This window comes from Acomys minous, assembly GCF_964271855.1.
Source record: "Acomys minous genome assembly, chromosome: 2".
Lineage (NCBI taxonomy): Eukaryota > Metazoa > Chordata > Mammalia > Rodentia > Muridae > Acomys > Acomys minous.
Genome location: NC_140484.1, coordinates 101,988,699 through 102,015,851, shown reverse-complemented (window position 1 = coordinate 102,015,851; position 27,153 = coordinate 101,988,699). Strand labels below are relative to the sequence as shown.

Sequence of the window (27,153 nt, the reverse complement as noted above, 5' to 3'; positions counted from 1 at the left end):
TACACTCTAACTTAATGACTTATGCATTTGAATTCTGCATTAATTTAGACTGGAAATCTTGCCCCCCCCTCTCTTTTAATATAGGAAAGTATGTACAGAAGGGAGAAGCATGAATTCCATCCCTGTTCTAAAACAGTTACCATCTGAAAGATAAGTCAGGGGCTGGGAATGTGGCTCAGTGGTGGGGTCCCTGCCCACCATGGGTTTGAGCACCACAACGAAGAGTGGAAGAAAAACAGCACTTCCGGTCACTGCAGTGAGCAGATCTGGCAAAGCCTGTGGCTTTACTTCCAAGTGTCTAGGGCACGTCCCTTGGCAGAGGAGGAGAAGCCTAGGATGCTTGGGTTTCCAGAATGTTTCAGCATAAAACCAAGACTTTCTATTTTATGCATCCGAATAGGACTGCTCAACTGACTCTGGGATGTGACCACAGAACTCCAAAGAGCTAAAAGGAGATATAACGAGGATGAACCCCATTCTTAAATGACATTTTTAGGTCTCTAAAGTCAGAGAGGGTTTAAATTGGCATTTCTGGGCACAGATGAGTCAAGCATCTTATAAAATAGTAAAGTCTGAGGCAGGCTGCCAAGGCACTGGGGTTGACCTTAGGCTCAGCTTCTTCACAGAGACATGAGGATGGGGAGCTGCGAGCTGACAAAAATCTGCTTTCGGCCAAACTGGCCCGTGGGGTAAAGAAGCCCTTAGACCTTAGGAGAGAACTTACAATCTTCCGTTCATAGAAGGCCCCACTGCTGTAGGTGGTGGCCAAGGTAGAGGCGCATTCCTCCAGGTACCAGGGTTTGTGGCCGTTCTCGGTGGTGCTGCTCACGGAGATGGTGTAGATGCTGTTGGTGTAACCGTCGCAGGAGCAGTGGTCCCCTTCTCTCCCACCATTCCCGGAGGCCCAGACAAAAATGGAGCCCAGACCTTGGCGGCCCTACACGGAAGCAAGAACAGAATGTCAGTGTGGTGAGGCCCCAGGGGTAGCCGTTTACACCAGTTCCACCTTCAGCGTGTTCTTCCACAGGGGTGTGAAGGCTGCACGGAGACCCTGGAGGTCCTGCCCAAGGCTTCCATTGGCTTTCAATGGAGCCATTTTGCCTGAGGCAGCACTGTTAAGACCAGAAGTACTCCAGATCCTGTCAGAGAAGGGCCAAAAGACCCCTCCATCCTTCACAGGAAAATCCAGACCCTCAAAGCGAGCCGCCCCAGTTCAGAGCAAAGTCTCTTACAGTAGCTGATGACCTAGAGGCCTAGGGGTAGGACCAAGGTTAGAGAGAGGCAATGGAAAACTTTTGGAAATGTTTAAGTTCTATGGATCAAAGAAGCTGGCTTTGAGAGGGAAGGGCATTAACCTCCTGAAAACACTGTTGCAGAGGTAAGCGTCTTGGAGGGCCAGCTCATTTTTCAAAGAGGGGTGAAGGGTGAAGAGTGAGGGGGTGAGATTGTGACTTCTGTGTGACACTGACTAGATAAACTTGACCACAGTCTAGAATGCTGCTATCTGCCTCCAGACGTCCACCCCACTAGCGTTCCCTGAGGTAGCTGCCGTGGAGAAGCGGGTGAGTGTTAATGCGGTCAAGTTGGATGTCAATGCCAACCCAGGCTGGTGGCTTTCCCTGTTCATCAGAAGACGGAAGAGAGAAAGCACCTGACGATGGCGGGTCAGGCAGGTTCCCGCAGCTCAGTTTAGAGCACTTGTTGCTCTTGCAGAGGACCCGGGTTCGAATCCCAGCACCCACAGGGCAGCACAGTCATTGATAACTCTAGTTCCAAGGAACCTGACGCCCCTCTTCTGATGTCTGCAGGCACCAGGGAAGCATGTGGTGTCTATACATGCATGTGGGACAACCACTAACACACATACACACACACACACACAAACACACACACACAAACACACAAACACACACAAACACACACACAAGAAGAAATTCTAAAGGAAAGGCACAAAATAAGGAAATGGGTGTGTCCGTGTGAACTGGGTCATGGCCTGTTTCTGGATGCTGCAGTCAACAATGGACACACAGGGGAGAGAAGCTCGGCATGTGGCAGGCTTTTGTGCCATCGAAGTTTGAGTAAGGACTCTATCACGGGGTTACATCATGACAAAAATCCTCTAATGATGGCTTTCTCAGAGGATGTCCTCATCATGAAGCAAAGTAAGACCATAATTACCTGTTGGAAAAGATTAATCAGAAGCCAGTTCGAAGTGACTAAAATCCAAATGCTAAAGGCATTTAGCATATGAGAATCAGCCACCACAAGATACACTGTTATTCTCAACTCCGTACCCAACACAAAACAGTTCATAAAATGTTCTTATTTTGCAAAGTCCAACAATCTTAGAGAGCAGATGATAGTGCTCCCCACTCTTAATGTGTGCACGCTCAACCACAAGGGAATCTTGTTACAGACATCTTTGGGCCCAGCAGGTCTGGGGTGGTCTGTCAGTTAGCTGTCTGGCACTGTAACAAATTATGTGAGGTAAGTCAAGTTACAGAGAAAAAAAAAGGCTATTTGGCTCATAGTTTGTAGCTTTCAACCCATGACTGGCAGTAGCCATTGGCTTGGCCTTTGGAGACATCTCACAATAGAGGATCATGGCAGAGGAAGTCCATTTACCACACAGGAGTGGGGGCTCAGTCCCACAATCCTCTTCAAGGTGTGGTGGCAATGACCAGTGGGATCTCCCACTAGGCCCCACCTCTTCCAGGTTCGTCCACCTCCTAGCGGCACCGCACTGATGGGCCTGGAATCTGCATGCTTAAGAATTCCCAGCCCACGCTGTGCTGCTGGTCCTAGCCTTTCCATCTGACCTGAGGCATTTGCTGCCTGACCATTTAGTGTCCCCACAGGCATCACAGTATCACTGGCTTCCTTCCTTTCTTACTGTGGTTTTCCAGAGAGAGAACTCGGAGGGAGGCAGGGAGCACAGCTAGGTTGGGGCTGCGAAGAGAGGCCTTTGCTGTCCCTGGGGGTTTTAAGTCCACCTTCCATATCTTGGATCAGCACACATGCTGGAAGGATGCTCCAGCCCCGGCCCCAGCCCCGGCCCCAGCCATGTGGTTTTCTGTTCAGGAAAACCATGGCTTGAACTCCATTAGACTGTACTGGTGTCCTCCCCAGGGACAGAGACTGCCAGCCATGCCTTCCTGGGGGCTGGTGAACCCTAGCCACCTGGTCAAGACTAGTTGTTCTTGATCACAGTGTTTAATCGTCTTCCTGAGTTGGGATGGGAGGTGAAGGGTGGGGGTGGGGGTATGGGGGAGTGAGGCTTCACAAGGGCTGGCATTAAATAGGTCCCTGTGCCCAATAATGGCTTCTAAAGCCTCCTGCCACTCCAGCACATCATCCCCTGAAGACAAAGCCACATTTTACAGAAAAAGAGAATAGGTCACCAATGGGGTGGCATGGAAGAGTAACAGATGGGGCCATGCACTTTGGTTGGAGGCCGTCACATTGCGGGAGCATGCTCCCTGGCATCTTTAGGCAGCTGTGATTTAAGAGGCCTATCTCACATACTTCATTTCAGAACGATTAACATTTAAATGGCCTCTGTATTTTAAGAAAGCATGACAAGAATGAGGCGGGCTACGGGAGTTCCCTTTACGCATCCCTGTTACCAGGACAACCCGATGAAGAGGCAGGCTGCTGCTGCTCAGGGCTCAGAATGCAAAGTTCCTGTCTTTGTCGCTCCAACTTCTGTAAGCTCAGTACACAAACCTAGACACACTGCAAGTGACCTTTTGGAAACAGGCATCTCCTTCCTCCTCTCCCAGAAGCAGAGCTGGGAGCCACATCTTTAGAAAGCATCTCGTAGAAACGCCAGATGTTCGGCATTAACACCATTCCGGTCGGGATGCCTTTTGCGCAGAGAAACGTGACCTCCTCTGACTTAAGTCAGCCTCTCCGAAGTTGCAGCTCAGCTTAAGTTTTAGGATGTTTCGCTTGTCATCGGGGCTCAGATCTGAGTGATGTAACGGTGGGAGGGACATTGAGTCATGGAAACAAGTGATTTATTTATCCAGCAATCCCTTGCGGGGCGGTGGCTTATTTGGTCATGCCTGAGTCTGCCAGCGCTCTCCCGGCCGGCCCAGCACATGGCTCAGCACATGGCTGAGCTCAGGTGCCCAGCAGAATAATGGAAGCTATGTCTGTGTCCTGCTGGAGCAGTGGCGTTAAAAGGCTCTGGGCTCCATGTCTGAGCACAGGTGTGTCTCTGCCCTTCTTCTTTTACCTTTCTTTCTCCGGCAGTTGGACAACCCCCACCCCACCCCCACCTGCTTCTGGTTGCGCATTTCTCAGGCATCATGGCCCTGAGTGGCCTGGTGAAAGGGCACTGGAAGAGGATGGCTTTCCTTGTACTGTGGGGGTGTGCAGATTTGTGCAGACTCAACATGCCTAGCAGTAGGTGAAGACGTAGTATATCACTGGACCAAGAGGTACATAAATGAAGGCACTGCAGGGATTCACTGGTTGGAGGGAGCAAAGCAGCATGTTCTGTGGCAAAGACTCTTGTTGCCATAGAAAAGATAACACATAGTAACTGACTCAATACATGCAAGGAAGAAATCAAATGGCTACCAGAAAGAGAGTCCTGAAGAGAGTTTTAAGAAGATTGGGACAGGAAGGAAAGATGGTTCAGTCAGTAAGATGCCTACCATGAGCAAGAGGACCCATGCTTAATCCCCAGAAGCCATGTGTAAAAAGAAAGAAAAAGAAAGAAAGAAAGAAAAAGCCAGTTCAATGGCCTATGCTTGTGATCCCAGAGCTGGGGAGACAGAGACAGAGACAGAGACAGGTTTGCTGGCCAGCCAGACCACGCTCAGCAAGCTCCAAGTTCAGTGAGCCCATTGAGAGACTGTATCTCAAAAAAGGTGATGGCACATGCCTTTAAAATCCCACCACTTGGGAGGCATAGCTAAGTAGATCTCAGAGCCCGAGGGTAGCTTGTTTAACATGAAATCCCAGCCAGACAGGGATGACATAGTGAGACCCTGTCTTGAAAGTAAATAAAAAGAGGCTGGAGAGATGACTTCAGTTGAGAGTGCTTTTTGCTGTTGTAGAGGACCCAGGTTCAGTCCCCAGCACCCTCACCAAGGCTAACAACTGCCTATCACTCCAGACCCACAGGATCCAATGCCGTCTTTTGGCCTCTGTAACACTAGGCAAGCACACGGTACACAGATATACTTTTAGGCAAAGTACTCATACACATAAAATAAAAACAAAATCTTTAAATGAAATAAATAAATACAGCAAAGAACAATCAGAAAACCTGATGTTAACCTCTGGTATGCATGTACACACACACACACACACACACACACACACACACATATGCAGAGACAGAGACAGAGACAGAGACAGAGAGACAGAGACAGAGAGTGGCAGAGACAGAGAAGATTGTTCCTCTCTGGGGCAGGAGCGCAGGGTAGAGGGAGACAGATAAGTTATTTGCTGTGTAATCTTTTGGTGCTTTTGAGTGTATTTATTAACTATTAACTGTGTCTGAATTGCTGTGCATCGGTTACAATTTAATAACTTTTAAAATGTTTTTAATTTATAAGCAATAAAAAAAATAGGCTCAATCCCTGCACTCTTTTCTTTCCTGATGGGCCTCTTCCCATTCCTTCCAGCATTAATTAGCCACACCTGTAGTGTGAGCTGGGCTTATTACAGTACCCCCTACCCCAGGCCTCCTGGACACAGTCCACATTCCCACCTGACTGCTCCAAAAAGCTGTCCTCTCCCAGATATCTGTCTTGCCACCTGGCTTGCAAAAAACAGGCTCACTTCCTGCTACCGTTTCCCAACCTCATCTTCTTTGAGTCCATCACCAGCCCACCACACTGACAATGGGTGTCACAGAGACACTTGAGGAAGGGTAGGCCTTCTGGGATGAACCTGGAGCCTCCCAGGTTCATGGGGTAGCCAATTGGATGTCCTCAATGGCTCACCATTGAAATTGTAACTGTGTTGGGCTGTGTAGTAGTGGGGGGGGGGCGGTGTCCAGGTGACAGCTCCCTGTTGCAACGAGGCTTTGGATTAGCCATACTCCAGGAAAGACAGAAAGATCCACTCAGAACTTCGCCTGCATAGTCCAAGGGGCGGCCAGGAGATCTGATTGAGCCGCCTCCCACCATCTACGCAGGCCTTTTCAGCCTCCAATGGAGTATCTAGGGACGATGAGTGGTGGGCTGGCTCTCTGTGGATCAGCTATGCCCTTCCACTCAAATGGAAACACACTGTTTCCCAGAGCCCCTAAGAGACTTCTTCATTCTCGCACTCCAGGGCTTTCCTGCCAGTTTTGTTTCAGGCCATGGCTGGTGTCTCTTTGATATTTAAAGGTTCAAAATGTGCAGTCAACCCCGCCGGACCCCCGCGCCCTGGGTGCTCCCCTATAGCGCTGGGTTACTCACACCTTTTTAATGCCGTACTCGAAAGCCTGTTTAGCCAGACGGCCAGGCCCATCCACTGTCTTCCCGTCGTCATCTGGCCCCCAACTGGCGCTGTAGATGTCAATGTAGTTGGGTCTGATGCCCAGGGACTTGGCCTCAACCACATCAGTCACATCGCCATCCAGCATCCGAATGCCTGCAAGCAAAGGGAGAGGCTCATTGTTAGCACCGGGGATTCTGAGCATGCAGTGAAGCTACCCCAGGACCAGGAAGCCTGCAAGGCCCAAGAGCCTGCCGAAGCTTACGTCAGGACACCATGCCACCAAGCTCCCAGACGGTGCTTGTGCTGGCTAGTTTGTTTCTTTTGGCTTTTAGAAACAGGGTTCTCTGTGTAGACCTGGCTGTCCTAGAAATCATTCTATAGACCAGGCTGGCCTTGAACTCAGGGAGCCTCCTGCCCCTGCCTCTGCCTCTGTCTCCCAAGTGCTGGGATTAAAGGCATGCACCACCACTGCCTGGCTAGTTTTATGTCAATTTGACAGACGCTATAGTCATTTTGGAAGAGGAAACCTCAATTAAGAAAATGCCCCCATCAGACTAGCCTATGGACAAGACAGTGGGGTGTTTTCTTTATTGATGATTGGTGTTGGAGGGCCCACCTGGGTGGGTAGTCCTGGCTCTATAAGAAAGCATGCTGAGCAAGCCATGAGGAGCAGCATCCCTCCATGGACTCTGCATCAGCTCCTGCCTCCAGGTTCCTGCTCTGCTTGAGTTTCGTCCCTTAGTGATGGGTCTACCTTAGAAATAAGCCCTTTCCTCCCCCAAGATGCTTTTGGTTACATAACTTTAATGACCATCAAACTGTACAGTTTCTTTTCAAACATATTCCCAATACATTCCGGTCTGAGAGTAGAAAGGCTCATCTGGTCTGAACTGGTTTGGGATACATACACAGTCAGACAAAAACTATTTCCTTAAGTGAGCTTTTAGGAAGGGTTTTCTATTTACTATTTTACCTATGCATAACCAAGAGTGCAGATGATTAATGCACAGAGGGCCAAGGCTGTCAGTCAAATAGAGAACCACTTGTACATTATACCTTAGTAATCAGCTCTGCCTTCTCTTGAACCCCACAAAAGGTAGCCCCTCAAAATGGTCAGCATCCTTGACTGCCCTCCACTCACATGGCCACTGTCAGTCTTGATACTGTATCCATTTCTAATCTATACTACAGCTTTGCTTTTTAATGAAGTCCCCTTGATACTTTGCAATCTGGGTGGGCTTTTATTTCATTCTTGAATAAGAGGCCAAGAAGCACCTTACCCAGACCCCCAACTACCAGGAACACTTTTCTGAGGGTCCCCAGAGCCTCTTGCACCCAGGTCTGTATGTGTGAGGGCCATGACTACCCTGGAAACATAGACTACATTTTAGAACTACTTATCACACAGTGGAGAAGCAGACCTTACCCTCTTCGATAGAAGCTTATGTAAGCACAAAAACAACCTACGATGGCAGGTTGGTCACTTTCTTCTAACATTTTCTTTTGCTGAAACATACATTTTCATCACAAATCTTTTCCTTTTTATTTTTTTAATTTATTTATTTTCTGTATATAAATGCTCTGTTTCCATGCACACCAGAAGAGGGAATCAGATTCTATTACAGATGGTTGTGAACCACCATGTGTTTGCTGGGAATTGAACTCAGGACCTCTGAAAGAGCAGCCAGGGCTCTTAACCACTGAGTCATCTCTCCAGCCCTCTTTTCCTTTTTAAAAAGTGAACTTTATGAGGCGTGCTGCCCTGCGTGATGAAGGATATTTTTCAAGGCACGGTTACCAATGGTTTTCCACTCTGCCCTACACACAGCAGGCCCAGGTACCTCTTCCTCTACGGCTCGCCTCACCATGGAAGGGGTCTGCACCTCACCTGTACTGCACCTGCATGGGGGACCTTCAGGAACTGGAAGTCTAATGGACGTTCATGGACAGATAGGTAGACGAGTCAGCTCTCTATGTCCATGAGTTCTGCGTGCTCCCCCAACCCGAAAGTTTCTGTATTATACTGGGACAGACTTTATCCTTGTCACTATTTCCTAAACAATAAACAACTATACATGGTATTTATATTGCATCCTATAATGTGCACTACCTGGAGATAGTTTCACATACACAGGAGGGTGTGCGCACATCCTATGAAAATGCTTCACCAGTTCATATAAAGGACTTCAGCCCAAGCATTTTGGTATCTCTGTAGGTTCTGGACCTAGTCCCTTGGACACCGAAAGGTCTACTGTAGTACTTTACCCTGGGGCCAGGAGATGGCTCCCAACTCAAGCAAGACCACAGGGACAAACGCTGTCATGTCACCTTGCTTCTGATGACTAGCTGCTGAGCCCAGAACTTTAATATACACCTCCAATTTTCTTGTCTTATATCTTCTTGCCTAGTAGCCTGCCGGTTACAAATAACTAGACGTACTTTATCATTTACCAAGGTGAGACTATCCTCCCTATTAAAATTGGGAGATTTAGTCTCTTTAAATAGTATTTAAAGTTCAAGTTCCTCTAATGCAGTGGTTCTCAACCTGTGGGTCACTACCATCGGAAAACATAGATATTTACTTATATTACAATTCATAACAGTAGCAAAATAACAGTTATGAAGTAGCAACAAAATAATTCTACATAAAGGGTCACAGCATCAGGAAGGTTGAGGACCACTGCTCTAAGGTTTTCCCAGTAGCATCTGCCCTGAAGTTCCCACGTCATAAGCAAGAGGGTTAACGCAGGTGCCACTGTGGAGGATCCTTGGGAGTCTGCACAATGTAGTTGTCAATGCAGAGGGGGCAGGAGGGCGGCTCTGGGGCACAGTAGCCTGGCCTCATACGTAAGTGGGACACCGGGCTTAACTGCAAACACCTTTTCTGAGGTGTGGGGATTCTACTTGAAACCACTGTCAGAAAGATTTACAGAAAGTAAAAAAAAAATAATAGCAAGGTTCGGGTGTCAAGGACATCAGAAGTCAGCCCAACAGTAGTGCCCAGAGCCATGGATGCAGTCAGCCAGGTAGGCCCAGGTGAAATAGAGGATTGGGGTGGAGTCACAGGAGAGCCTTTCCATTAAAGCTTAAAGGCCTCCAAAATGAGCAGCCCAGGTGGATTTCTGCTCAGTGCCAGCTGTCTTTTCCCTGGCTCTCCATCTACGGCCATCCACATGTTATCACCTCTGCTACCTGCCTTCTGGCTAGCCCAGAGAAACAACATGACCAGCCACACAGTGGGACCTAAGGCCCTGTGTCACCTGCTGCTAGGAGGGGAGGCCTTCAGTGTAGCAGGCCTCCCTCTGCCATGGGTGGGAGCCCTGCTGTGGCTGCCAACTATGACCAGAGAGGGACCCTGGAAGTTCTCTCACGGTCCAAATCTTGGTTTTCTGTCCAAGGCGATGATGGAAGTTCCGAATGAAGGAGACAATTACTGTGTTTGACCCCACTGAACCTCGGTTCTCCTATCCGTAAAAAAATAGACATAATTTCAATAAGTAATTCCTTCCTTATTTTCTAAAGATATGCCATTTGATATCTATGAAGGAGGACATTTGCATACCTGCCAGTTATAAAGCCTAATAAAACAATGGATCCTATGAGCCCACCATGGAATACAAGAAAGGGGATGTGACTCACTGGAGGGGTGGTCTCTACCCATGTTCACTCTCTGTCATCCTACTTATTGAAAGAAATTGCTCAGAACGTTGGGTTATTCATTTCCCTGTCTTTTAAACCTATGGTCTTCTACTTGTGTGTGTATTTAAATAGCATATTATTTACTTTTGCCTGTCTTGGGAATTAATCCTTTGCAGAGTACATAAAGTTTTCTGTCTTGTACTCATAATAGTTTTTATACTCTGGAGATCGACCCCCCAGGGCCTTGTGCGTGCTAGGCAAGTGTTCTATCACTAAGTCACATCCCTCAGTACACAGGCTCTTGATTTAACTGTTAAGTGTTCATTTCCTTTTGAAGCTCATAGTCAAAATGGAGGCCAAGTCTCCCCTCGGCTTGTGGGCATCTATTGTGAAGTTCCTTTCACCGGCAAGGGCAGACTCACCGCAGCCACAGCACACGTGCAGTATGAAATGGGCTCCTTGTACTTTCTTTCCTTTCGGGGTTCTGGGTAGAAGAATTGAGGTGGCCATGAGGCACCATCCTTCCCCAGTCTCTAGTCTGCATTCCCAACACTTCTTAGCAGCGTGGCATGGCTGTTTCCGAGATGCTGGGCCCAGGCCAGCTCGTTCAGCCACGACAGTGCAGGAGTTAGCAGTGGACACGGACAAAGCATCTCAAAGCGGAAAGACAGTGAGAGTCAAAGAGGCCTAAGTCAGAGTGTCAGATTTGCGTGACCTTGGGCATGGACCCAGGCCTTTTTGGTCCCCACTTTCTATAGTATTTACCACCAAGGAGACTCATGAAGACGCAGCTGGAGCCGTTGGCTGTGGTTCAGACACGGTTTGAGAGTATCCTTGAAGAGTTTGTATGCTGGAAGCCTGGTCCCAGTGTGGTGCTACAGAGATGCAGTGGTGCCTGCTGGGAGGTGGCCAGCATCCTGAGTGGGCTGTAGGGACTTCCCTTCAGTAGGGACCAAAGAAGGTCTCATGGGACTCTGCTTATGCCTCAAGAGAGGAGATTGTTACAAAAGAGGATGACTGGCGTTGTTGAATCCTTCCCCATCTTCTCTGCCACCCTGCAGTCTCTTCCTCTTGCAAAAGCTCCTGCTGTGATTCTATCTGCCACCGTGTGACACAGCCAAGGGGGGACCCTGCCTCGGTCAGCACTGCGCTGCTTTGTGCTGCAAGCCTCCAAAACTGGGAGGCAAGGAAAATGCCCGTCTGCGAGCTACCCAGCCTCAGGGACTTTGTTACAGCAGCGTGTCCTGGTTCTCAGGGCCGCTCCATAGATAGGGCAGTGTTCCTTACGCCTGTAAAGTGAGAAGCAGGGGGCTGGAGATGTAGCTCAGAGGTTAAGAGCGCCGCCTGCTCATCCAGAGGTCCTGAGTTCAGTTCCCAGCAACCACATGATGGCTCCCAACCATCTGTAATGTGATCTGTTGCCCTCTTCTGCAGATAAAGCACTTATATACAATAAATTTAAAAAAAAATCTGTAAAAAGAAATAAATAAAGTGAGAAGCAGAGGCGGGCAGGAGAGCATGCTGGACACATACAAGGGCGGCCAAAGCCAACACTGTGGTTCTGGTGCTGAAACTGAACCTGTGTTTCTAAGGCTCTTCAACCCGGTAATAGATGGTGAGGCGCCTATTTCTAAATGAGAAGAAGGGGATGCCAGGAGATGTCTGAAAATATATAAAAACACAAGCAGGGTGACTCCTCAGCAGCCCTCACCAATGCTCCCCATCTTTAAGAGGGCTGACTGGCGTGTGAGAAGTAAGTGTTGAGTACTGAGATTTTTAACACTGCATCTATTTCCCCAGCACTGACAGTTGCCGACAGAAAAAAAAAGGTAAATATTTTCAGTAGAAACCTGCTGTTCCAACATTAGCTTTAAATATGAACGGCTCCCAGCAAATGCCAAGGAGGGGAAGGAAAAAAAAAAAAGAAAGAAAGGCTCATTTACTATAAATAATCTGAACAAATCATCTGGATGGCAAACTAACTCCTGTCATTAGCTTGCCACTGGGCTGCTTTCCTGTGGGCGGGGTCAGGGTGCGTGACTGCATGGTAAATGTTGTGACCCATCCACTCTGATGAGTGCCAGGTAGACAGACAAGGTGGTTGAGCCTGGTGAGTTTGTGTCTGAGTGGAAAAGGAGAGTGCTGCTGGGACTCACCCGCCATGCTCCTGTGCGTCCATCCCAGGGAGCTCTGGGCAGGCTGGGCTCCTTTCAGTAATCCAGAGTCCTATTAGTCCGATTGCCTAAACCTAATAGTTTAAATGCCCTTGGAGAACCTGGCTGAAATCAATGATTTTAGAAGTCTCGTAGTAAAAGTTAAAAGAAAACACCAATTTTTCTGATGGTGACCCATCCTCCCTCCATGTTTCTGGTTTCTATTGTGACGTTCTGAACAACAGGCTTGTGTACAGCAAGGCAAACACAGCAACATGCAGTTGGCTCTATTGAGAGCACGAGATGTAGCATTCGCACTTACAACTATTTCCTGAGGGAGCTCAACATGAAAAGGAAGATAGAACACACACACACACACACACACACACACACACACACACACACACACACACCGCCATCTTGCCTGCCCATTACCGTCTGGAGGAAGGCAGGGGAGCTGCCTTGCTGGGCCACTTTTGTTTATTGAGCAGTGATGTATTTTGCCTTTAGCAAATGTGTGGCGATGCAAGAGCGATGAACAGCAGCATGGAAAATGAGACTGTAGCTTCCCAAGTGTGACAAATAGTCCTCCTCAACAAACCCAACTCATTAATCCTGAGTTTGTTTCAGTAAATCCACATAGAAATGTTTGTTTGTTCATCTGTTTTCCAGAAAAAAAAACATAGCTCATTCTATTTCAGGGGCAGCCATGCATGGAGGTTTCAACAGTTGTTTAAAAGGCCACAAATGGGACTGGAGAGGTGGCTCCTCAGTTAAGAGCACTGGCTGCTCTCCCAGACAATCTGGGTTTGGTTCCCATCACCCACAGGTTGGCCTACAACTACCTATAATTTCCTTTATCGAGGATGCGATGCCGTCTTCTATCCTCCATGAGCACTAGACATGCGCGTGGTGCATGTACATGCATGCACTCATACACATAAAATAAAAATGAATAGTTTTTTCATGTCCACAAGTCTGCAAAACCATCAAGTCTCATAATCTCCTTAGAGCCCTTTAAGCTCTAAATATGCCCACCTGACAGCCTTTTTCCAGGCCCTGAGAGCTGAGGTCTACAGAGCTGACAGGACACACCTGCAGTCTGCCATTACCCCACTACATGGAGACCATGGGAGATGACCAGAAAGCCAGGTCTCTCTTAGCCTCCCGTGCTATTCCCGATCTCATAATACAGCATTCCATGTCCTCCCAGAGAGAGGCAGTTACAGCCATGTGCATGTAGCCATGAGCAGGTTCTTATGTTAACTCCGTCTTCTGACGCATGGACACTTGGGGGGTCTTAATCTTGAAGAGACTCCCTCTTTAGCCTTGGCTAACTTCTAGACATAGTAAATGACTCACATAGAAAAGCAGATCTTTCACATGGAAACCAAGCAGCTCACAGGCTCTACCTGTAACTTCCTTTACTGAACCCTCAGTCTGACCCAGTACTCCTGCCCTTAGCACTCCAGGGGAGGGGGCACTTAGCCGATGACTAGGGACATTCGCTACCCTGCCAAACACCTTGCCTTCCCCCTGGAAACCAAAGGCAACGAGCCCTCCGCTTCCCCCTTGCTTCCCTGACTCCTGAAAGACCTTGGAGCTTCCCCAGGAGGTGATGGCACGATGTGATATGGCCTGTCCTCTTGGGAGCTGTGAGTCACAAGCTACCTTCTCAATCAGTGGCAGTCATCTGCTCATCAGACGGCCTTGCCAAACCTAAGTCATAATGAAAACCACATTCCCTCCTTAGAATTGGGTCCTGTTGTTGTCTCAAAGCAAAATGGAAGGGTAGAAAAGTCATGGCTAATTGTCTAGGTCAGTGGTTCTCAACCTTCCTGATGCTGAGGCCCTTTAGTTCAGTTCCTCATGTTGTGGTGACCCCCACAACACCGCCCCCCCCCCATCCATAAAATTATTTTGCTGCTACTTCATAACTGTGATTCTGCTACTGTTATGAATCATAATGTAAACAGCTGATACCAAATCCTCAAAGGGGTCGTGACCCACAGGTTGAGAAACACTGGTCTAGGGGGCTGCTGTCTCTCATATTGACTCTTTCACAATCTCCCCCACCCCTACCTCCACCATGGGGGATGGGGCTAGGAATTTTCTAGAGGCTTAGGAATTCAGCAAGAGCTGGACGCTTTGGACACAGGGCAGACAACAAGCTCAAGCCACACAGGACACTCACATATCTACACCTACACCACAGGCAAGCATAGCAAGGAACCCCCATGAGGAGGGTGTGTGACAGAGAGAGACAGAGAGAGACAGAGAAGGGGAGAGAGAGAGAGAGAGAGAGAGAGAGAGAGAGAGAGAGAGAGAGACAGAGAGAGAGAGAGAGAGAGAGAGAGAGAGAGAGAGAGAGAGAGAGAGAGGAGAGAGAGAGAGAACATGCTAACTCCGTTGTAAGCTGGCCTCTAAAGAAGGCAGGGAAATAAGACACTGACCAGAGGTACTCCTGGGGCTGGTCACTAAGCCTGAGGCTTGGTTGGAGTCTCTCCTTTTTAGTCTGTCCTTCTCAGAGTCACCAGGAGTGAAATGCCTCCCTCAACATTTGGGGGGCTGTCTGAGGAACAGCCCACTGCTTTTGGAGCCAGCCTCACCTGCCCTCTAGAGCTCTGCCCAACAGAGCTACCTAGGGAGGGTGTGGCTGTCAGGGTTTTTCTAGCGCCCCCCTCCTTCCCAGGAGCCTCCTGCTATGTTTAGGAATTTTCAGTCGCAGCAGGCAGGTGCTTTAGACAATAATGTGGGGGTGAGTGACAGGGGAGTGGGAACCCCTCTTCCTTGACAGCACTGGCTCCCACATTCACCAAGTCTCCCAAACCTGCCTGCATTTTAAATCCTTCTGCTTTGAAGACTAATCTGGAGCTTAAATGCTTCCCTTAAAATGCTAGCAAGCTTAAACTGCTTAATAGAAGCACTAATGAGACTGAATTCTGTGACTTGAAATTAACATAATTAACCCATTTATGGGGCACAGATTAATTTAGTTGTTATGTACTTAACATTTTCATGTTTATGAAAGGAAAAAAGAAAACCCAACCATGATCTAGTTATCCAATCAAAATATAGAGCAGAAAACACCAACAGAAATCTGTCCCTTGAGGTTTACTTTTCCTTCCCTGAAGACAAGTAAACATGGAGGAAGCTGCACACAGTCAGGGAGGCTGGCCGAGCCAGGACACTGCTCCAAAGTGCGGGTCAAACTCTAGGGTCCTGGGGCCCTCTCCTGCTCTGTACCCTCAAGCCACCAATCGGGTCCATCCAGCTAGTGATATTTCTCGGAAGCAGGGGACCCTGAACTCTGTGCCTCGTGGTAGCACCATTTCCTCAGGAGATATCTGAGTCACCTTAGGCAAGAATATAGGCAAGGTACGGGTCAAAGGCTGCCCGACACTACCGAGCATCCCTGACAGTGAGGTCAGCCTAGGCTGCACCTCTGTGTCCCCAGAGAGCTTAGGTCAGAGCAGAAGTTCTCAACCTGTGGGTCATGACTCCCTTGGGGGCCAAAAGATTCTTTCACAGGGGTCTTCTAAGACCATCGGAAGATACGACCATCAAAAGTACAGATATTTACGTTATGATTCATGGTAACATCAAAATGGCAGTTACGAAGTATCATAATAAAAAGTTTTATGGTTGTGGGGGTCACCAAAACATGAGGAGCTGTAGTAAAGGGTTCCAGCATTAGGAAGGCTAAGTACCACCGAGTTGGAGGATACTGAATGGAGTGCGCAGCCAGGAGCATCTGGCATGCTGGACAGGCTCACATCCTCAGAGGCACAGTCTGAGCGAGGCCTTTGCATTCTGCAGACAACCCACAGGATGGGCCATGAGCCGGGGATATGGGCTGGGAGGTAAACTGCTACGAGAAGGGTGAAGTCGAGTCCCCTACCCCAACGCCAAGAGACAGCAGGTGCAACAAGAAGGAGGAAGCATCGCAAAACCAACAGCAGCAAAGCCAGCCAGCCAAGCTGAGAAGGAGGTCTCTGGGTATGCCAGATTATTTTTAAAATGAAATGAACAGTTTGTAACTAGAACTTAAGAACCTGAAATAAGGCTAACAAACGAGAGAGAGAAGAGAGACATCAAATGAGAGCGGAGTCAAGAGAGAGGACAACTGCCCTCCCCCTCCCTTCCTATGCTGTTCCCATTGGTGCCTGTCTGTGTTGGGAGGGAACTGCACACAGCCTTAGGGCCTCTCTTCTCCTTCTAGCCACCGGGCTCAGTGGCAGCAGAGCCTAGGCTGTCACTACCACATCCCAGCATCAGAAAGCTAAGCTAGAAAACGCAAAACTCCAGCCCCTGCTCACCTCTCTGCTCTGCCTCTCAGCAACTGCATGACCCTGGAGGCAGCAAGTCGCCTCCCTGCTCCCTTCAGTTTCCGGTGGTGCAAAACGGCCATGACAACCAACTCACAGAATCCTCCTGAGGATCAGACATAGAGACAGAAGCCAGTGCTTGGCGCAGCCTCCACAACTAATATCAGTCAACAATTACTGTTGTAATGAGTAAAACAAACAAACAAGCAAACAAAAATCCTAGGGTGACCGGAGGAAGAAAGTGAACTGAACACACAGCCTACCTCTCCTCAGGGTGCAAATCCCCAGGACTTAAAACACACAAGAGAAGGAAAAGAACAACTTGGGAATAGTCGTGCAAGACGTCCAGAGGAACTGAGCACAGAGAGGAGATGCGAGCAGCATCTGATACAAGTCGGCTTGGCGGGGAGCAATTCCACCAGGCTCAAAGCCCCGAGAGGCCTGGAGGTGCTAGGCCAGCGGGATCCTGTGCATGCATCCCTGTGGGACAGCTGCCCACCTGCCGGCCAGGCGGAGCAGGGAACAGAGATGAGTCAAGTAAGAGATGGTGGTAGGCCAGAGAGATGGAGGGGATGATGTCCTGAGACTAAGTAGCCCACACACCACCCTTCCAAAATGACAGGGCCAGCACCCGCCAGGCGACTGATAATCGCCCCTGGCTGAGAGGATTCGTGGGCCCAGTTGTGAGCATACAACCAAACCCAGCAAATATCCGAAGGAAAGTCAAACATCAAACTGAAAAGTAACACAGTGAGATGTCAGGGCTCATGCCTGCGATCCAGGCACTGTAGAGCCCAAGGAAAAATGATGGAGTGTCTGGAGCCAGCAGGGGCAGCACAGCAGGATTCTGTCTCCAAAGACATGCCACAAACCTTGGGGAGCCCCAAAGACAGGGGGAAGAGCCTGGATGCATGCAGGGGGCCTCCAAAATAAGTATTAGTACGCACAAAACGGTGCAAGATGCCACTGTATCTGTTAAAATCAGCGAGAGCGCTCCTGTTTCTAAGAAGATGGGACAGACATAATCCACTCTGCTCCTCACGCTTCAGAAAGCCAAACTCTGGAGGTGGTACGTGAAACACATGAAAGGGAACTCTGAAAGGCAGAGAGAGAGGCAGGCAGGCAGGCAGGCAGGCAGGCTGGTTTGGGATCTTGTTCCGTTAAGAATGACGCGGCAGTGAGATCTTGTGTCTCCTCCTCCTCCTCCTCCTGCTCCTCTTCCTCCTCCTCCCACCCCCTTCTTTCCTCTTCCTTTTAACTCGTATGTATGCATGGGTGTTTTGCCTGCATGCATGTCTGTTGCACACCATGTGCATGCAGTGTCTCCAGAAGTGAGAAGATGGTGTCACGCCCTCATTAGACTGCAATTACAGGTGTTTGTGAGCCACCATGTAGGTGTTAGGAATCAAACTCGGGTCCCTTGGAAGAACAGCCAGTGCTCTTAACCACTGAGCCATTGCTGAAGCCCGGTGGTATCTTGTGTGTGTGTGTGTGTGTGTGTGTGTGTGTGTGTGTGTGTGTGTGTGTGTGTGTTCTGTGGTTTATTTTTATTTCGTTGGTTTGTGATAGAGGCTTGCTGAGGCAGCTTAGAAGGATGGAAACTTAGGGGCCAGAGCAAGGAGGGGTGGGGCTTGCAACTCCCTTACAGGAGCTGTAGTGTAGATGCTAACATTCCTGAAGCTTTCACCAGCTGAGCCACAGGAATTCTGACACAGTTAACAGCATTTGTTTAAGGCTTTCTCCCTTCCCAACTGTAAGCCCACGATTTTCTAGGAATCTCATTTGAAACCCCCTTAGAGTAAAATGACATGTTGTAACCCTAGTGGCTTTTGATTTTGTTTTTATTAGGTTGTAATCCCATCTGAGGCATCTCCATAGCTGCCCCATAATCCTATTAATCTAAAAAGAGTCTTAGCAACCCTTCAAGATGCATCATGGGAGCCCTTGAAACAGTGCACGGCTGTACTGCTCAGCCGCATCCAGGCGACTCTCCCTGGAGAAGCGACACCCAGGCTCGCACAGGACAGCCCTTCCCTGAGAAGCAGCCCACACCAGTTTCAGGCTTGCTGACTCCTTCCTCCAGAGCCCTCCTTTCCCTTTGTAACAAACTCTAACTTTTTCCATGTTAGCTTGTCCTGGAACTCCTCTCTTCAGCATGGCCAGGGATCTGGCTTGGACAGAGGAAAGGACTCTGAAGAAGGACTTCCCCACCCGCTTAGGCGACAGTGTAGAGCAGTGTTTATGTCACTCCAGCCCCTGACCTTGCTACGCGTCTCAGGCTGGCCTTTGAACTCTCCATCCTCCTGCCTCAGCTTCTCAAGTGCTAGGACTCAGGCACTCTACCACACCCAGTTTGCTGCCTTCTTTTATCTCGTTTACTCCAGAGCCAGGGATGAAGATGGCGGCAGCCCGGAAGCATCACTTGATACAGACAAGGAGTGAGAAAAGGAACAAAAATGGTTTCTCCAGCTTAGGTAAGAGAAAATGGGCAGCCTCGTCATCCCGTGGGAGGCAGCTACCTGACCCCAGCCAACAGCACAGGTGAGCTTCAGTACCAGCCCACGCGGTGAGGATCCCCCACCCCAAGCCAAATGATGTCAGAGATTGGCAAGAAGAAAGCAGGGCCTCTACCATTCCTGTCACAGGGAGGTCTTTCTTGTGACGTCACACTGTCATGAAAAGCCCAGTCTTCACCTCCAACCAGGCTGCCACCAGGTGTTCCCCTGCTCTTACCCACAGTTACATTAGGAGATGTGGTGGGGAGCAGCCACACTAGAGAGATGACCCCGACCGTGATGTCACTGAACACACACGGAGAGCAGGGTTCCCATCATGCCCAGGGTGAATGAAAAGGAGCAAGGATGTTCACACACACAACCTGCTGTAGCAAAGCAGTGGGCCTTTCGCAGCTGGGGCTGCGTCATCGGGAAAGCTAAGACGGAAGGCTTGAGCAAGGATGCAGTCTCATCCCCAGACGTACAACTTTCTGGTGGGAATCACATGTCACACCAAGTCTAGGTTCGCGGCGACAGTGACAAGGCTGCAATGGAATGCCATAACGGAGTACCAGATTGTGAAGTAGCCACCCTAAGGATGCTTCAGCAAGCAGCTACAAACATGCCGGACACAAACGAGAGCACGTTCACAAAGAAATGGAAGTTATCAGCAGAGAAATAGAAGACATGAGGAAAAAAAAATAAAGCCGAATTATTAGAACTGAATGCACTATCATCAAAATGACAGGCTCAGTAGATGCAAGGCAGAGGGGGGAAAGTGTGGACTTAAGACAGACCCCATAGGACTAACACAACCAGAACCATAGGAGCAAAGGAAACAAACTATAAAAGAGATCTAATATTGGTGTCACCGAGCTCATAAAAGGGAGGGCTGAAAAGGCCTTCAAAGAGGTAAAAGCTAAAAAAGCATGCAAGGCTATGTGTAAGAGAAATTTATATTAACGAAAATAAAATCTAATAGAAATAAATCCAAATATATTTAAAATTAGTATATGTGTGAATATATCAAATTCCCTCTTTAAAGAGACTCTTTGCTTTTGTTTAAAAGAAAAATCTAGATATAGTCTGATTCCAAAAATCAGAGCTAAAATACGAGGATTAAAACCTTACAATGAAGCCAGGTGCAGTGGCGCACGCCTGTAATCCCAGAACTCGGAGAAGCAGAGGCAGGTAGGCCTCTGTGGATCTCTGTGAGTTTGAGGCCAGGATAGCCAAGGCTACACATAGAAACCCTGTCTTGAAAAACCAAAACCAAAATTAAAATATATATATAATGAAAGTTATAATAAAATAATTTAGTCAGTATAGAAATACTAATATCAGCCAAAGCACAACTAAAGACCAAAAATCAACAGATTATTTGTTAATAAGTCAAAGATCCAACACGCTAAGAAGAAATAATCTTTTCTGTAACTTGTAACATAATAACATAACTACGAAAAATAGACCAGCAAAAGCATAAAGAAGTTGACAAATCTGTAAGGTAGATTAAAAAAAAAAGACATAGTAAAGAAGTTGACAAATCTGTAAGGTAGATTAAAAAAAAAAAGACATAGTACCAGGCATAAGTTCTTTTCTATGGAACGGGCCTCAAAGCCAATCAGAGTAGTTGGTTACCTCTGGTACAGACATGCCACTATTGCACAACCGTGCACTTCTTGACTGGCAAGTTGGCACTGAAGTTCATAGGATTCATTTCTGGGTAGGGATCATCGCTATTTTCTTCCTCAGCATGCTGCATAGCACACTTCAGCACTTTGGAGGCTAGCTAGTAGGGAAGACATTTTTCAGCTCAATTTCTGCTTGATTTCTTTATATCCTGTGACTGAGACTCAGGGCCTCCAGCATTAGGATAGGGGAGCTCGTGCCTGATACTTATAGATCTAATTGAACACGTGGCTGGGGGAGTTTCAGGATTTAGTAGAAACTCACTATTGTTGTTTAGTTAAGCTGACATTGGGACAAGCTGCCTTGTAAATATCTATGATTACACCCACAGACAAATGCTACCTTCAGCTTTAATTAAAGAAGCATTTACTGAAATGCAGAGACTCACAGCTTCCCAAGGTGTCAAGAATAAGTCATGGTTGAGTATGTAGCTTTAAATAAGACATTGACGCCACACTCTTTAAAGCTCAAGGAACTTACGGGAGAGAGGGGTGGAACAGACGCAAGAACCAGAAGATGAGGGAATATCCGCTAAATGCCATTGTTGTGGCATCATGCACCTATTACGATCACAAACCCATAGCAGATAACTGTGATACCACCACTGGGCCTGCACAAGACAGGCTCTGTCTGTCTGTCATGAATGTGGGCGTGGTCCTAGGATCCTACCCCTTCCTGCTGAGCTCCTGGAGACCGAAACACCCAGTAGAAGGGAAGTCACTGTTTCCAGTGCATAGCACTAAACCCATGATCGCATAGATGCCCCTGGTTAGATTCAGTGACCCGCAGAACAAACTCCAAAGACATGAATGTAGGAAAGGGATGTGCAGGGTGGGGTGTGACGGAGATGGAGAGTGAAACTAGTCAGAGCGCAGTGTGTACGTAATTTGTCACCAGTGTGTTGGACCAATCTAATGAACCACTCAGAGACTGCCTCATTTTTATTAAATTAAATTTGTTCTTTGCCTGCTTCACATATATATATATATATATATATATATATATATATATGAATGAGATTAATCAAAATGCATTATAGATGCATATGAAGCTGTCAAATTTTAGTTTCTAGAAATGTGTCATTAGATTTATCAAGCACACCCAGTGATAAATGCAGATGTCTACAGGCACCTGGAAGGCAAGATAAAGGGATAACGTGTTCAGTTTTATTACTAAGACCATGACATGGGTGGGGGAACGTCCTCTTGAGTTAGGAAGGGCCACCATCCGGGTGCCAGTTGCTGTGGCCCTGAGGGATGAGGCCCCACATGGCCAAAGCTTCTAGTTTTTCTAGAGTAAAGCCCAACTGCCTATTCTCACTTCCGTAAAATCCTTTGATTTGTGACTGTAAGATCAAAACAAAATACTGGGAGGCACAGCGCAGACACAAGGGAAGCTAGTGGACAGCCACGCCTGCCAATCCGAGGGTCTGGTGACCCCTAATGCAACAGCTAAATGTCGGCCACAAATAACCAACAAGATCTATCCAGGATAGAAAGTTATAGACGCCTCTTCCAAGTAACTCCAAGAGTAAAAAGAAAGATCAAAGCTGAAAAGTTAAACGTATTCAGACATGGGGTGGCAAGGTGGCTCAGGGGAAGCAGCTGATGCCAAGCCTGAAGACCTGAGTTCAAGCCCAGGGACTCACAACGGAAGGACGACTGAGTCGTGAGTGTCAGCCCTCTGGCCTCCACACGTGTGCTGCAGTACACATTATCACACATGTACGCACAAAAATAATAACTAAAAGTAATAACTAAAAAGTATTCAGAAATTAATAGCAATAACAGCATAAATCAAACCGGCGACAGGGGTCAGGGAGGACATGTAGATGACATTTATTCATTCATTCATCAGGACACAGAAAAGCCTAAGAAAGCTAACAAGTGTTCCTCAAGGAGCCAGGAACAAACAATAGTAAAGGTAAACAAAAGGAATTATCAAACAAAAAAAGGTAGAAACTCATGGGACAATAAAAAGTTATTTTAAAACCAATTAAAAATTTCAATTTAAAAATCCTAGTTGTCTGAAGAAAGAACAATTTTTCATTGATCAAGGGGAACAACAGATATGATAAATAAAATTGGGAACAATAAATTCAGAAAGATACCGTTAAATTATGTGAATATGATATTAAGTTTATGTCAGACTTGAACCTCTGGAGAAATAAGTGACTTTGTAGAAAAATCTAATTAGCAAATTTTCCTCAAGGAGACTATAAAGCAGAGTCACACAGACAGTGACTCTGAACAATGACTGATCAGATCCACTGCTGTCCCCAAACCAGGCCATGGCCCTCATAAGGCCAGAAAAAGATTTCCCTACCTCATCCTACCAGACCACCCTGAGTGATACCCAAACAGGAACTGTAATCTATCTTACAAACAGACATAAACACCACACACCACACACACACACACACACACACACACACACACACACACACGGTATCAACAACTGAATGCAGCAGTGTACTGGGGGGAAAAAGATACTTGTGATCAAGCAGAATTTATTCCAAGAATAAAAGAAATACATTTGTTAATGTAACTTATTACATTACACAGACCAAATGGCACATGTGAGAAAGATTATAATCATCTCAGTAGATGCCCTTTAATAAAATCCAATATCTATCCCTAACCAAAACTTTCAGAAATCTAGGAATAAAATGCATTTGCTTCAACTGATAATGGCCAACAACAGGAAATGCGCAGGAGATAGCCATGAATGGTTTCATCCTGCTCCTGCATGCATCAACTATGACGACAGAACCCATAGGCCACACCCTGCAGTAGTTATCAGGAGTCCATATATATACTGACATAGTCATGAAAAAGAGATGAGTTATCAAGGTTAGAGACAGCACAGCACACCTTCAGAGGTGGCTATTTACACATAGGAAAGTCATGACACCACACAGCACCAACAGCATTCAAACAAAGCAGCCAGAAACCTACTTTAGCAACAACTGATTATTAATATATATTAAATGTCAACCTAGACAGAAATCTAATTAAGTACAAAAGTTATATATGGACAAAGTGATAAAACATTTCAAGGAGGAGTTTTTAAAACAGCCTAAAAGAATAAAAACATACCATGATGCTCCAGGGTGGGAAGACTCATTGTTCTAAGGGTGCCAATTCTCCCCCAAACTAATCTATACTTTCCATGCAAAACCAATCAAAACCCCAACAGGAATTTTCATGGGAATTTGACAAGAGGACTCTCAAGTTCATCCAAAGAGAAAACATGCGAGAATAGCCAAGGATATTTTTGAAAAAGGACTTTAAGATAAAACTCATCAACTTAGTTACCAGAAAAACTCAAAAAAAAAAAAAAATCCAAATGGTGATGGCATTGATGGAACTATTGATAGAACTCTCAATAGCCTCATGAGCTGCCCGGAGGGGCCCGTGTACACAGGGCAGGCAGGGTGGGAAGTCAGCGTGCATGCCCAAGCTGAACAAACGCCAGCCGGGGCACGACGCAGGGTCTCCATCACACTCACTACTCACAGAAAACGATTCCACAGTAATACGGAGGGGAAAAAAACGGAGAACTAACTCCGTTAAAACTCGCGGACAAATCGCTGTCCTAAAACTACATTTTTCAGAGGAAACACAGGAGAAACAATTTTATTTTTGTAGGCTTTTCTTAAGCTAGATGCCCAAACTCCAGAGTCATGAAAGGAAGATAAACAAATTTGATATTATAAAAATTTCATCAGGTTTTTATTGAAATGTTACACATAGGAAAAAGGACACAAGTCACCCATGTGTACCTCAAGAACTTAATAAAAAATTAAAATCGTCAAAGGTGGAATTCATCTGAGACTACTGGCTAAGTGCACCAGGGGTTCCCCGCTCTGAAGATGACATATCTCTGATGGTCTTGGAGCATATTAATTTCTCCCAACCATAGAGGACACACCCAATGGCAATATGGCCAGGGGTTCTGGTTACTGGGAGAACATTTTTCATAAGATATAATTTGAATAGACCCACTGTTTCCTTTAGTTATTTTTATATGATAAACAAAAACACTTTTACAAAGAAATTTGATAAAATTTACTCCATTTGGATTAATAGGCAGGGTTTTTTGGTTTTGTTTTGTTTTTTTTTTTTGAGCCCATCTGTGGTGATTTTAAACTATGTCTAAAAAATTCTTTGTCATTTTTCTCTTCAAAAGGTACAGCCAAATTCCTCTCCCTTTGGGAGTTTAGTGATGTACTTCTTTCTGATGGGCGGAATATGGCTGCAAAGATAGTGGGTAACCTCTAGGACTAAGTCATAGAAGACACTTGCAGGACCTTTGCTTCTTGAATCAACAGCAGTCGGGGGCAGGGAAAGACTAGCTCCCATGCTACAGGGACACTAAAGCCACCCAAGTAAAGGTATATATGTCAAGGAACCATTGTGTCCAACCCACAGCTGCCAAGCCACTCTGGCCAGCAGCCGCATATGGCCCAACTTGAGAGTGGATTCCCCACTAAAGTGTTCAGATCACCCACACAGACAACAACCTAACGTCACTGTGAAGGGTGACGCGAGCCTGAACCATCTGGCATTTCCATGTTCTGCTTGATGACACGTTTGTTGTTTAAGGAATTGCATTTTGAGATGGTTGTCATGTGGCAGAGGCTAACAATATATATACACTTATTTATATTTTTGTTATATATAACAACATATAATTTATATTATATATGTTAAATATGTAAGTATATACTTAAACTAGGGCTGTATGAGTTCCAAGGTTTAGTTTCAAGAAGGGTAGAGGAGCGCATAACAGGGCCATCTCTTCACAGGTAATAATTACAGACCGTACGAAACATGTGCGTTTTTCAGGGCACCAGAAAGCAAGCAGAAGAGGGCAGAGAAAGACAGGGATTAGTGGTTGAAAGGAGGGCACTATCTTGGGTGTCTAAGATTAGGTGGATTTCCTCAGCAGGCGCTCTCCGTGGCTCTGCAGACATCAACTGTGACAGGACACAGATTTTGAAAAATTGAGAAGACACAATGCTCACTCGATCCTTTGACAGATCTGTGAACTACATGTGTCTGGGCATTGTAAAAAATCCCAGGCGGAGGCTAACAGGCACAAGGCTGGACAAGCTATGTGGATGTTCCAAGCGCTCTCCACCCCAGGGCTGCAGATCTGCACCAAAATACCAAAGTCATAGGACAGGAGCAAAAACTATGCTCCTGACAAAGAGGTCTGTGAGACGATGACTAAGTCTCTCAAAATTCAAATTTATATCACTGCTATAACAAAATTTTACTATATTCAGAAAAAAAATCAACAGGCTCCTAATTCTACAATACATATTATTTTTATTGTATAATAAATTTTATTATATAATGATATGATAAAAATAACTAGGCATGCAAAATAAAGAATATGTGAGCCATTGTAAAGAGTAGAATTAATCACTAGGGACATAAAAATACTCGGGATACTGGACTTAATACAAAAGACTCCACAGTAACTCTTACCACCATGCCAGGGAGTTTAAGATAAAAGATACTTATAAAGAGTGAAGCTATGGGGAGCCTCAGGGAAGGGTTAGAGAGAGTTAAAAATAAAATAAAGCAAACTGAAAACTTAAGACAGAAAAATACAATAACTAAAACTTTGTAATTGCAGGGAATTAAGGATAGACTGGATGCAATAAAAAGAAGGCAGACGCAGAGGCAGTGTAACACTAACCATCTAATTAAAAACAAACAGAGGAGGAGCAGGCAGAGAAACAAAGACTTTAAAACATGAGCAGAGCCTTAGTGATGTATGGGGTATGCGGAGCAGCCTGCAACTTAAAAACACTTAAACACTAACTTTTTCCTTTAAATGTGTGTGTGTGTGTGTGTGTGTGTGTGTGTGTGTGTGTGTGTGTGTGTGTGTGTGTGTGTAAATCAGCAGTTCTCAATCTGTAGATTACAACCCCTTTGGGGTCAAATGACCCTTTCACAAGGGTCACGCGTCAGACACCCTGCATATCAGATATTTACATTATGATTCATAACAGTGGCAAAATTACAGTTATGAAGTAGCAGGGGAATAACTTTATGGTTGGGAGTCACTACAACTTGAGGAACCGTATTGAAGGGTCCCAGCATTAGGAAGGTAAGAACCACTGGGGTGGTGGTGGGGAGAGCGAGCATGGACTCTCTGAGAAACACAGGAAACTCCAAGCTAGAATAATAGAAAGGAAATAGATAGTAACGGTCACTATCGTTACAAGGAAATAATAATCCGAAAACGCATCCTCAAGCCTCCACAGGAACAGACCACACAACAGCAGAGACAGGAGTCAGGATGGCCCCCAACTCACCATCGGAAAGAACGACGGGCATCTTTCAAACACGGAACACGTCAGGCTGGAATCCTGCTCAGCACTTC

At 46.6% G+C, this 27,153-nt stretch overlaps 1 protein-coding gene across 3 annotated transcripts in view; it reads right to left on the bottom strand.

The window, feature by feature from the left end:
- PCSK6 (proprotein convertase subtilisin/kexin type 6) overlaps window positions 1-27,153 on the bottom strand; it is a 189,515-nt gene that overhangs the window by 87,115 nt on the left and 75,247 nt on the right. For all 3 annotated transcript variants that reach the window (XM_084756042.1, XM_084756040.1, XM_084756041.1), the window contains exons 7-8: window positions 6,428-6,600; window positions 725-937 (exon numbers count right to left, since the gene is read on the bottom strand). In XM_084756042.1, coding sequence (XP_084612168.1) covers window positions 725-937; window positions 6,428-6,600 — 386 coding nt within the window. The remainder of the gene's footprint in view (window positions 1-724; window positions 938-6,427; window positions 6,601-27,153) is intronic.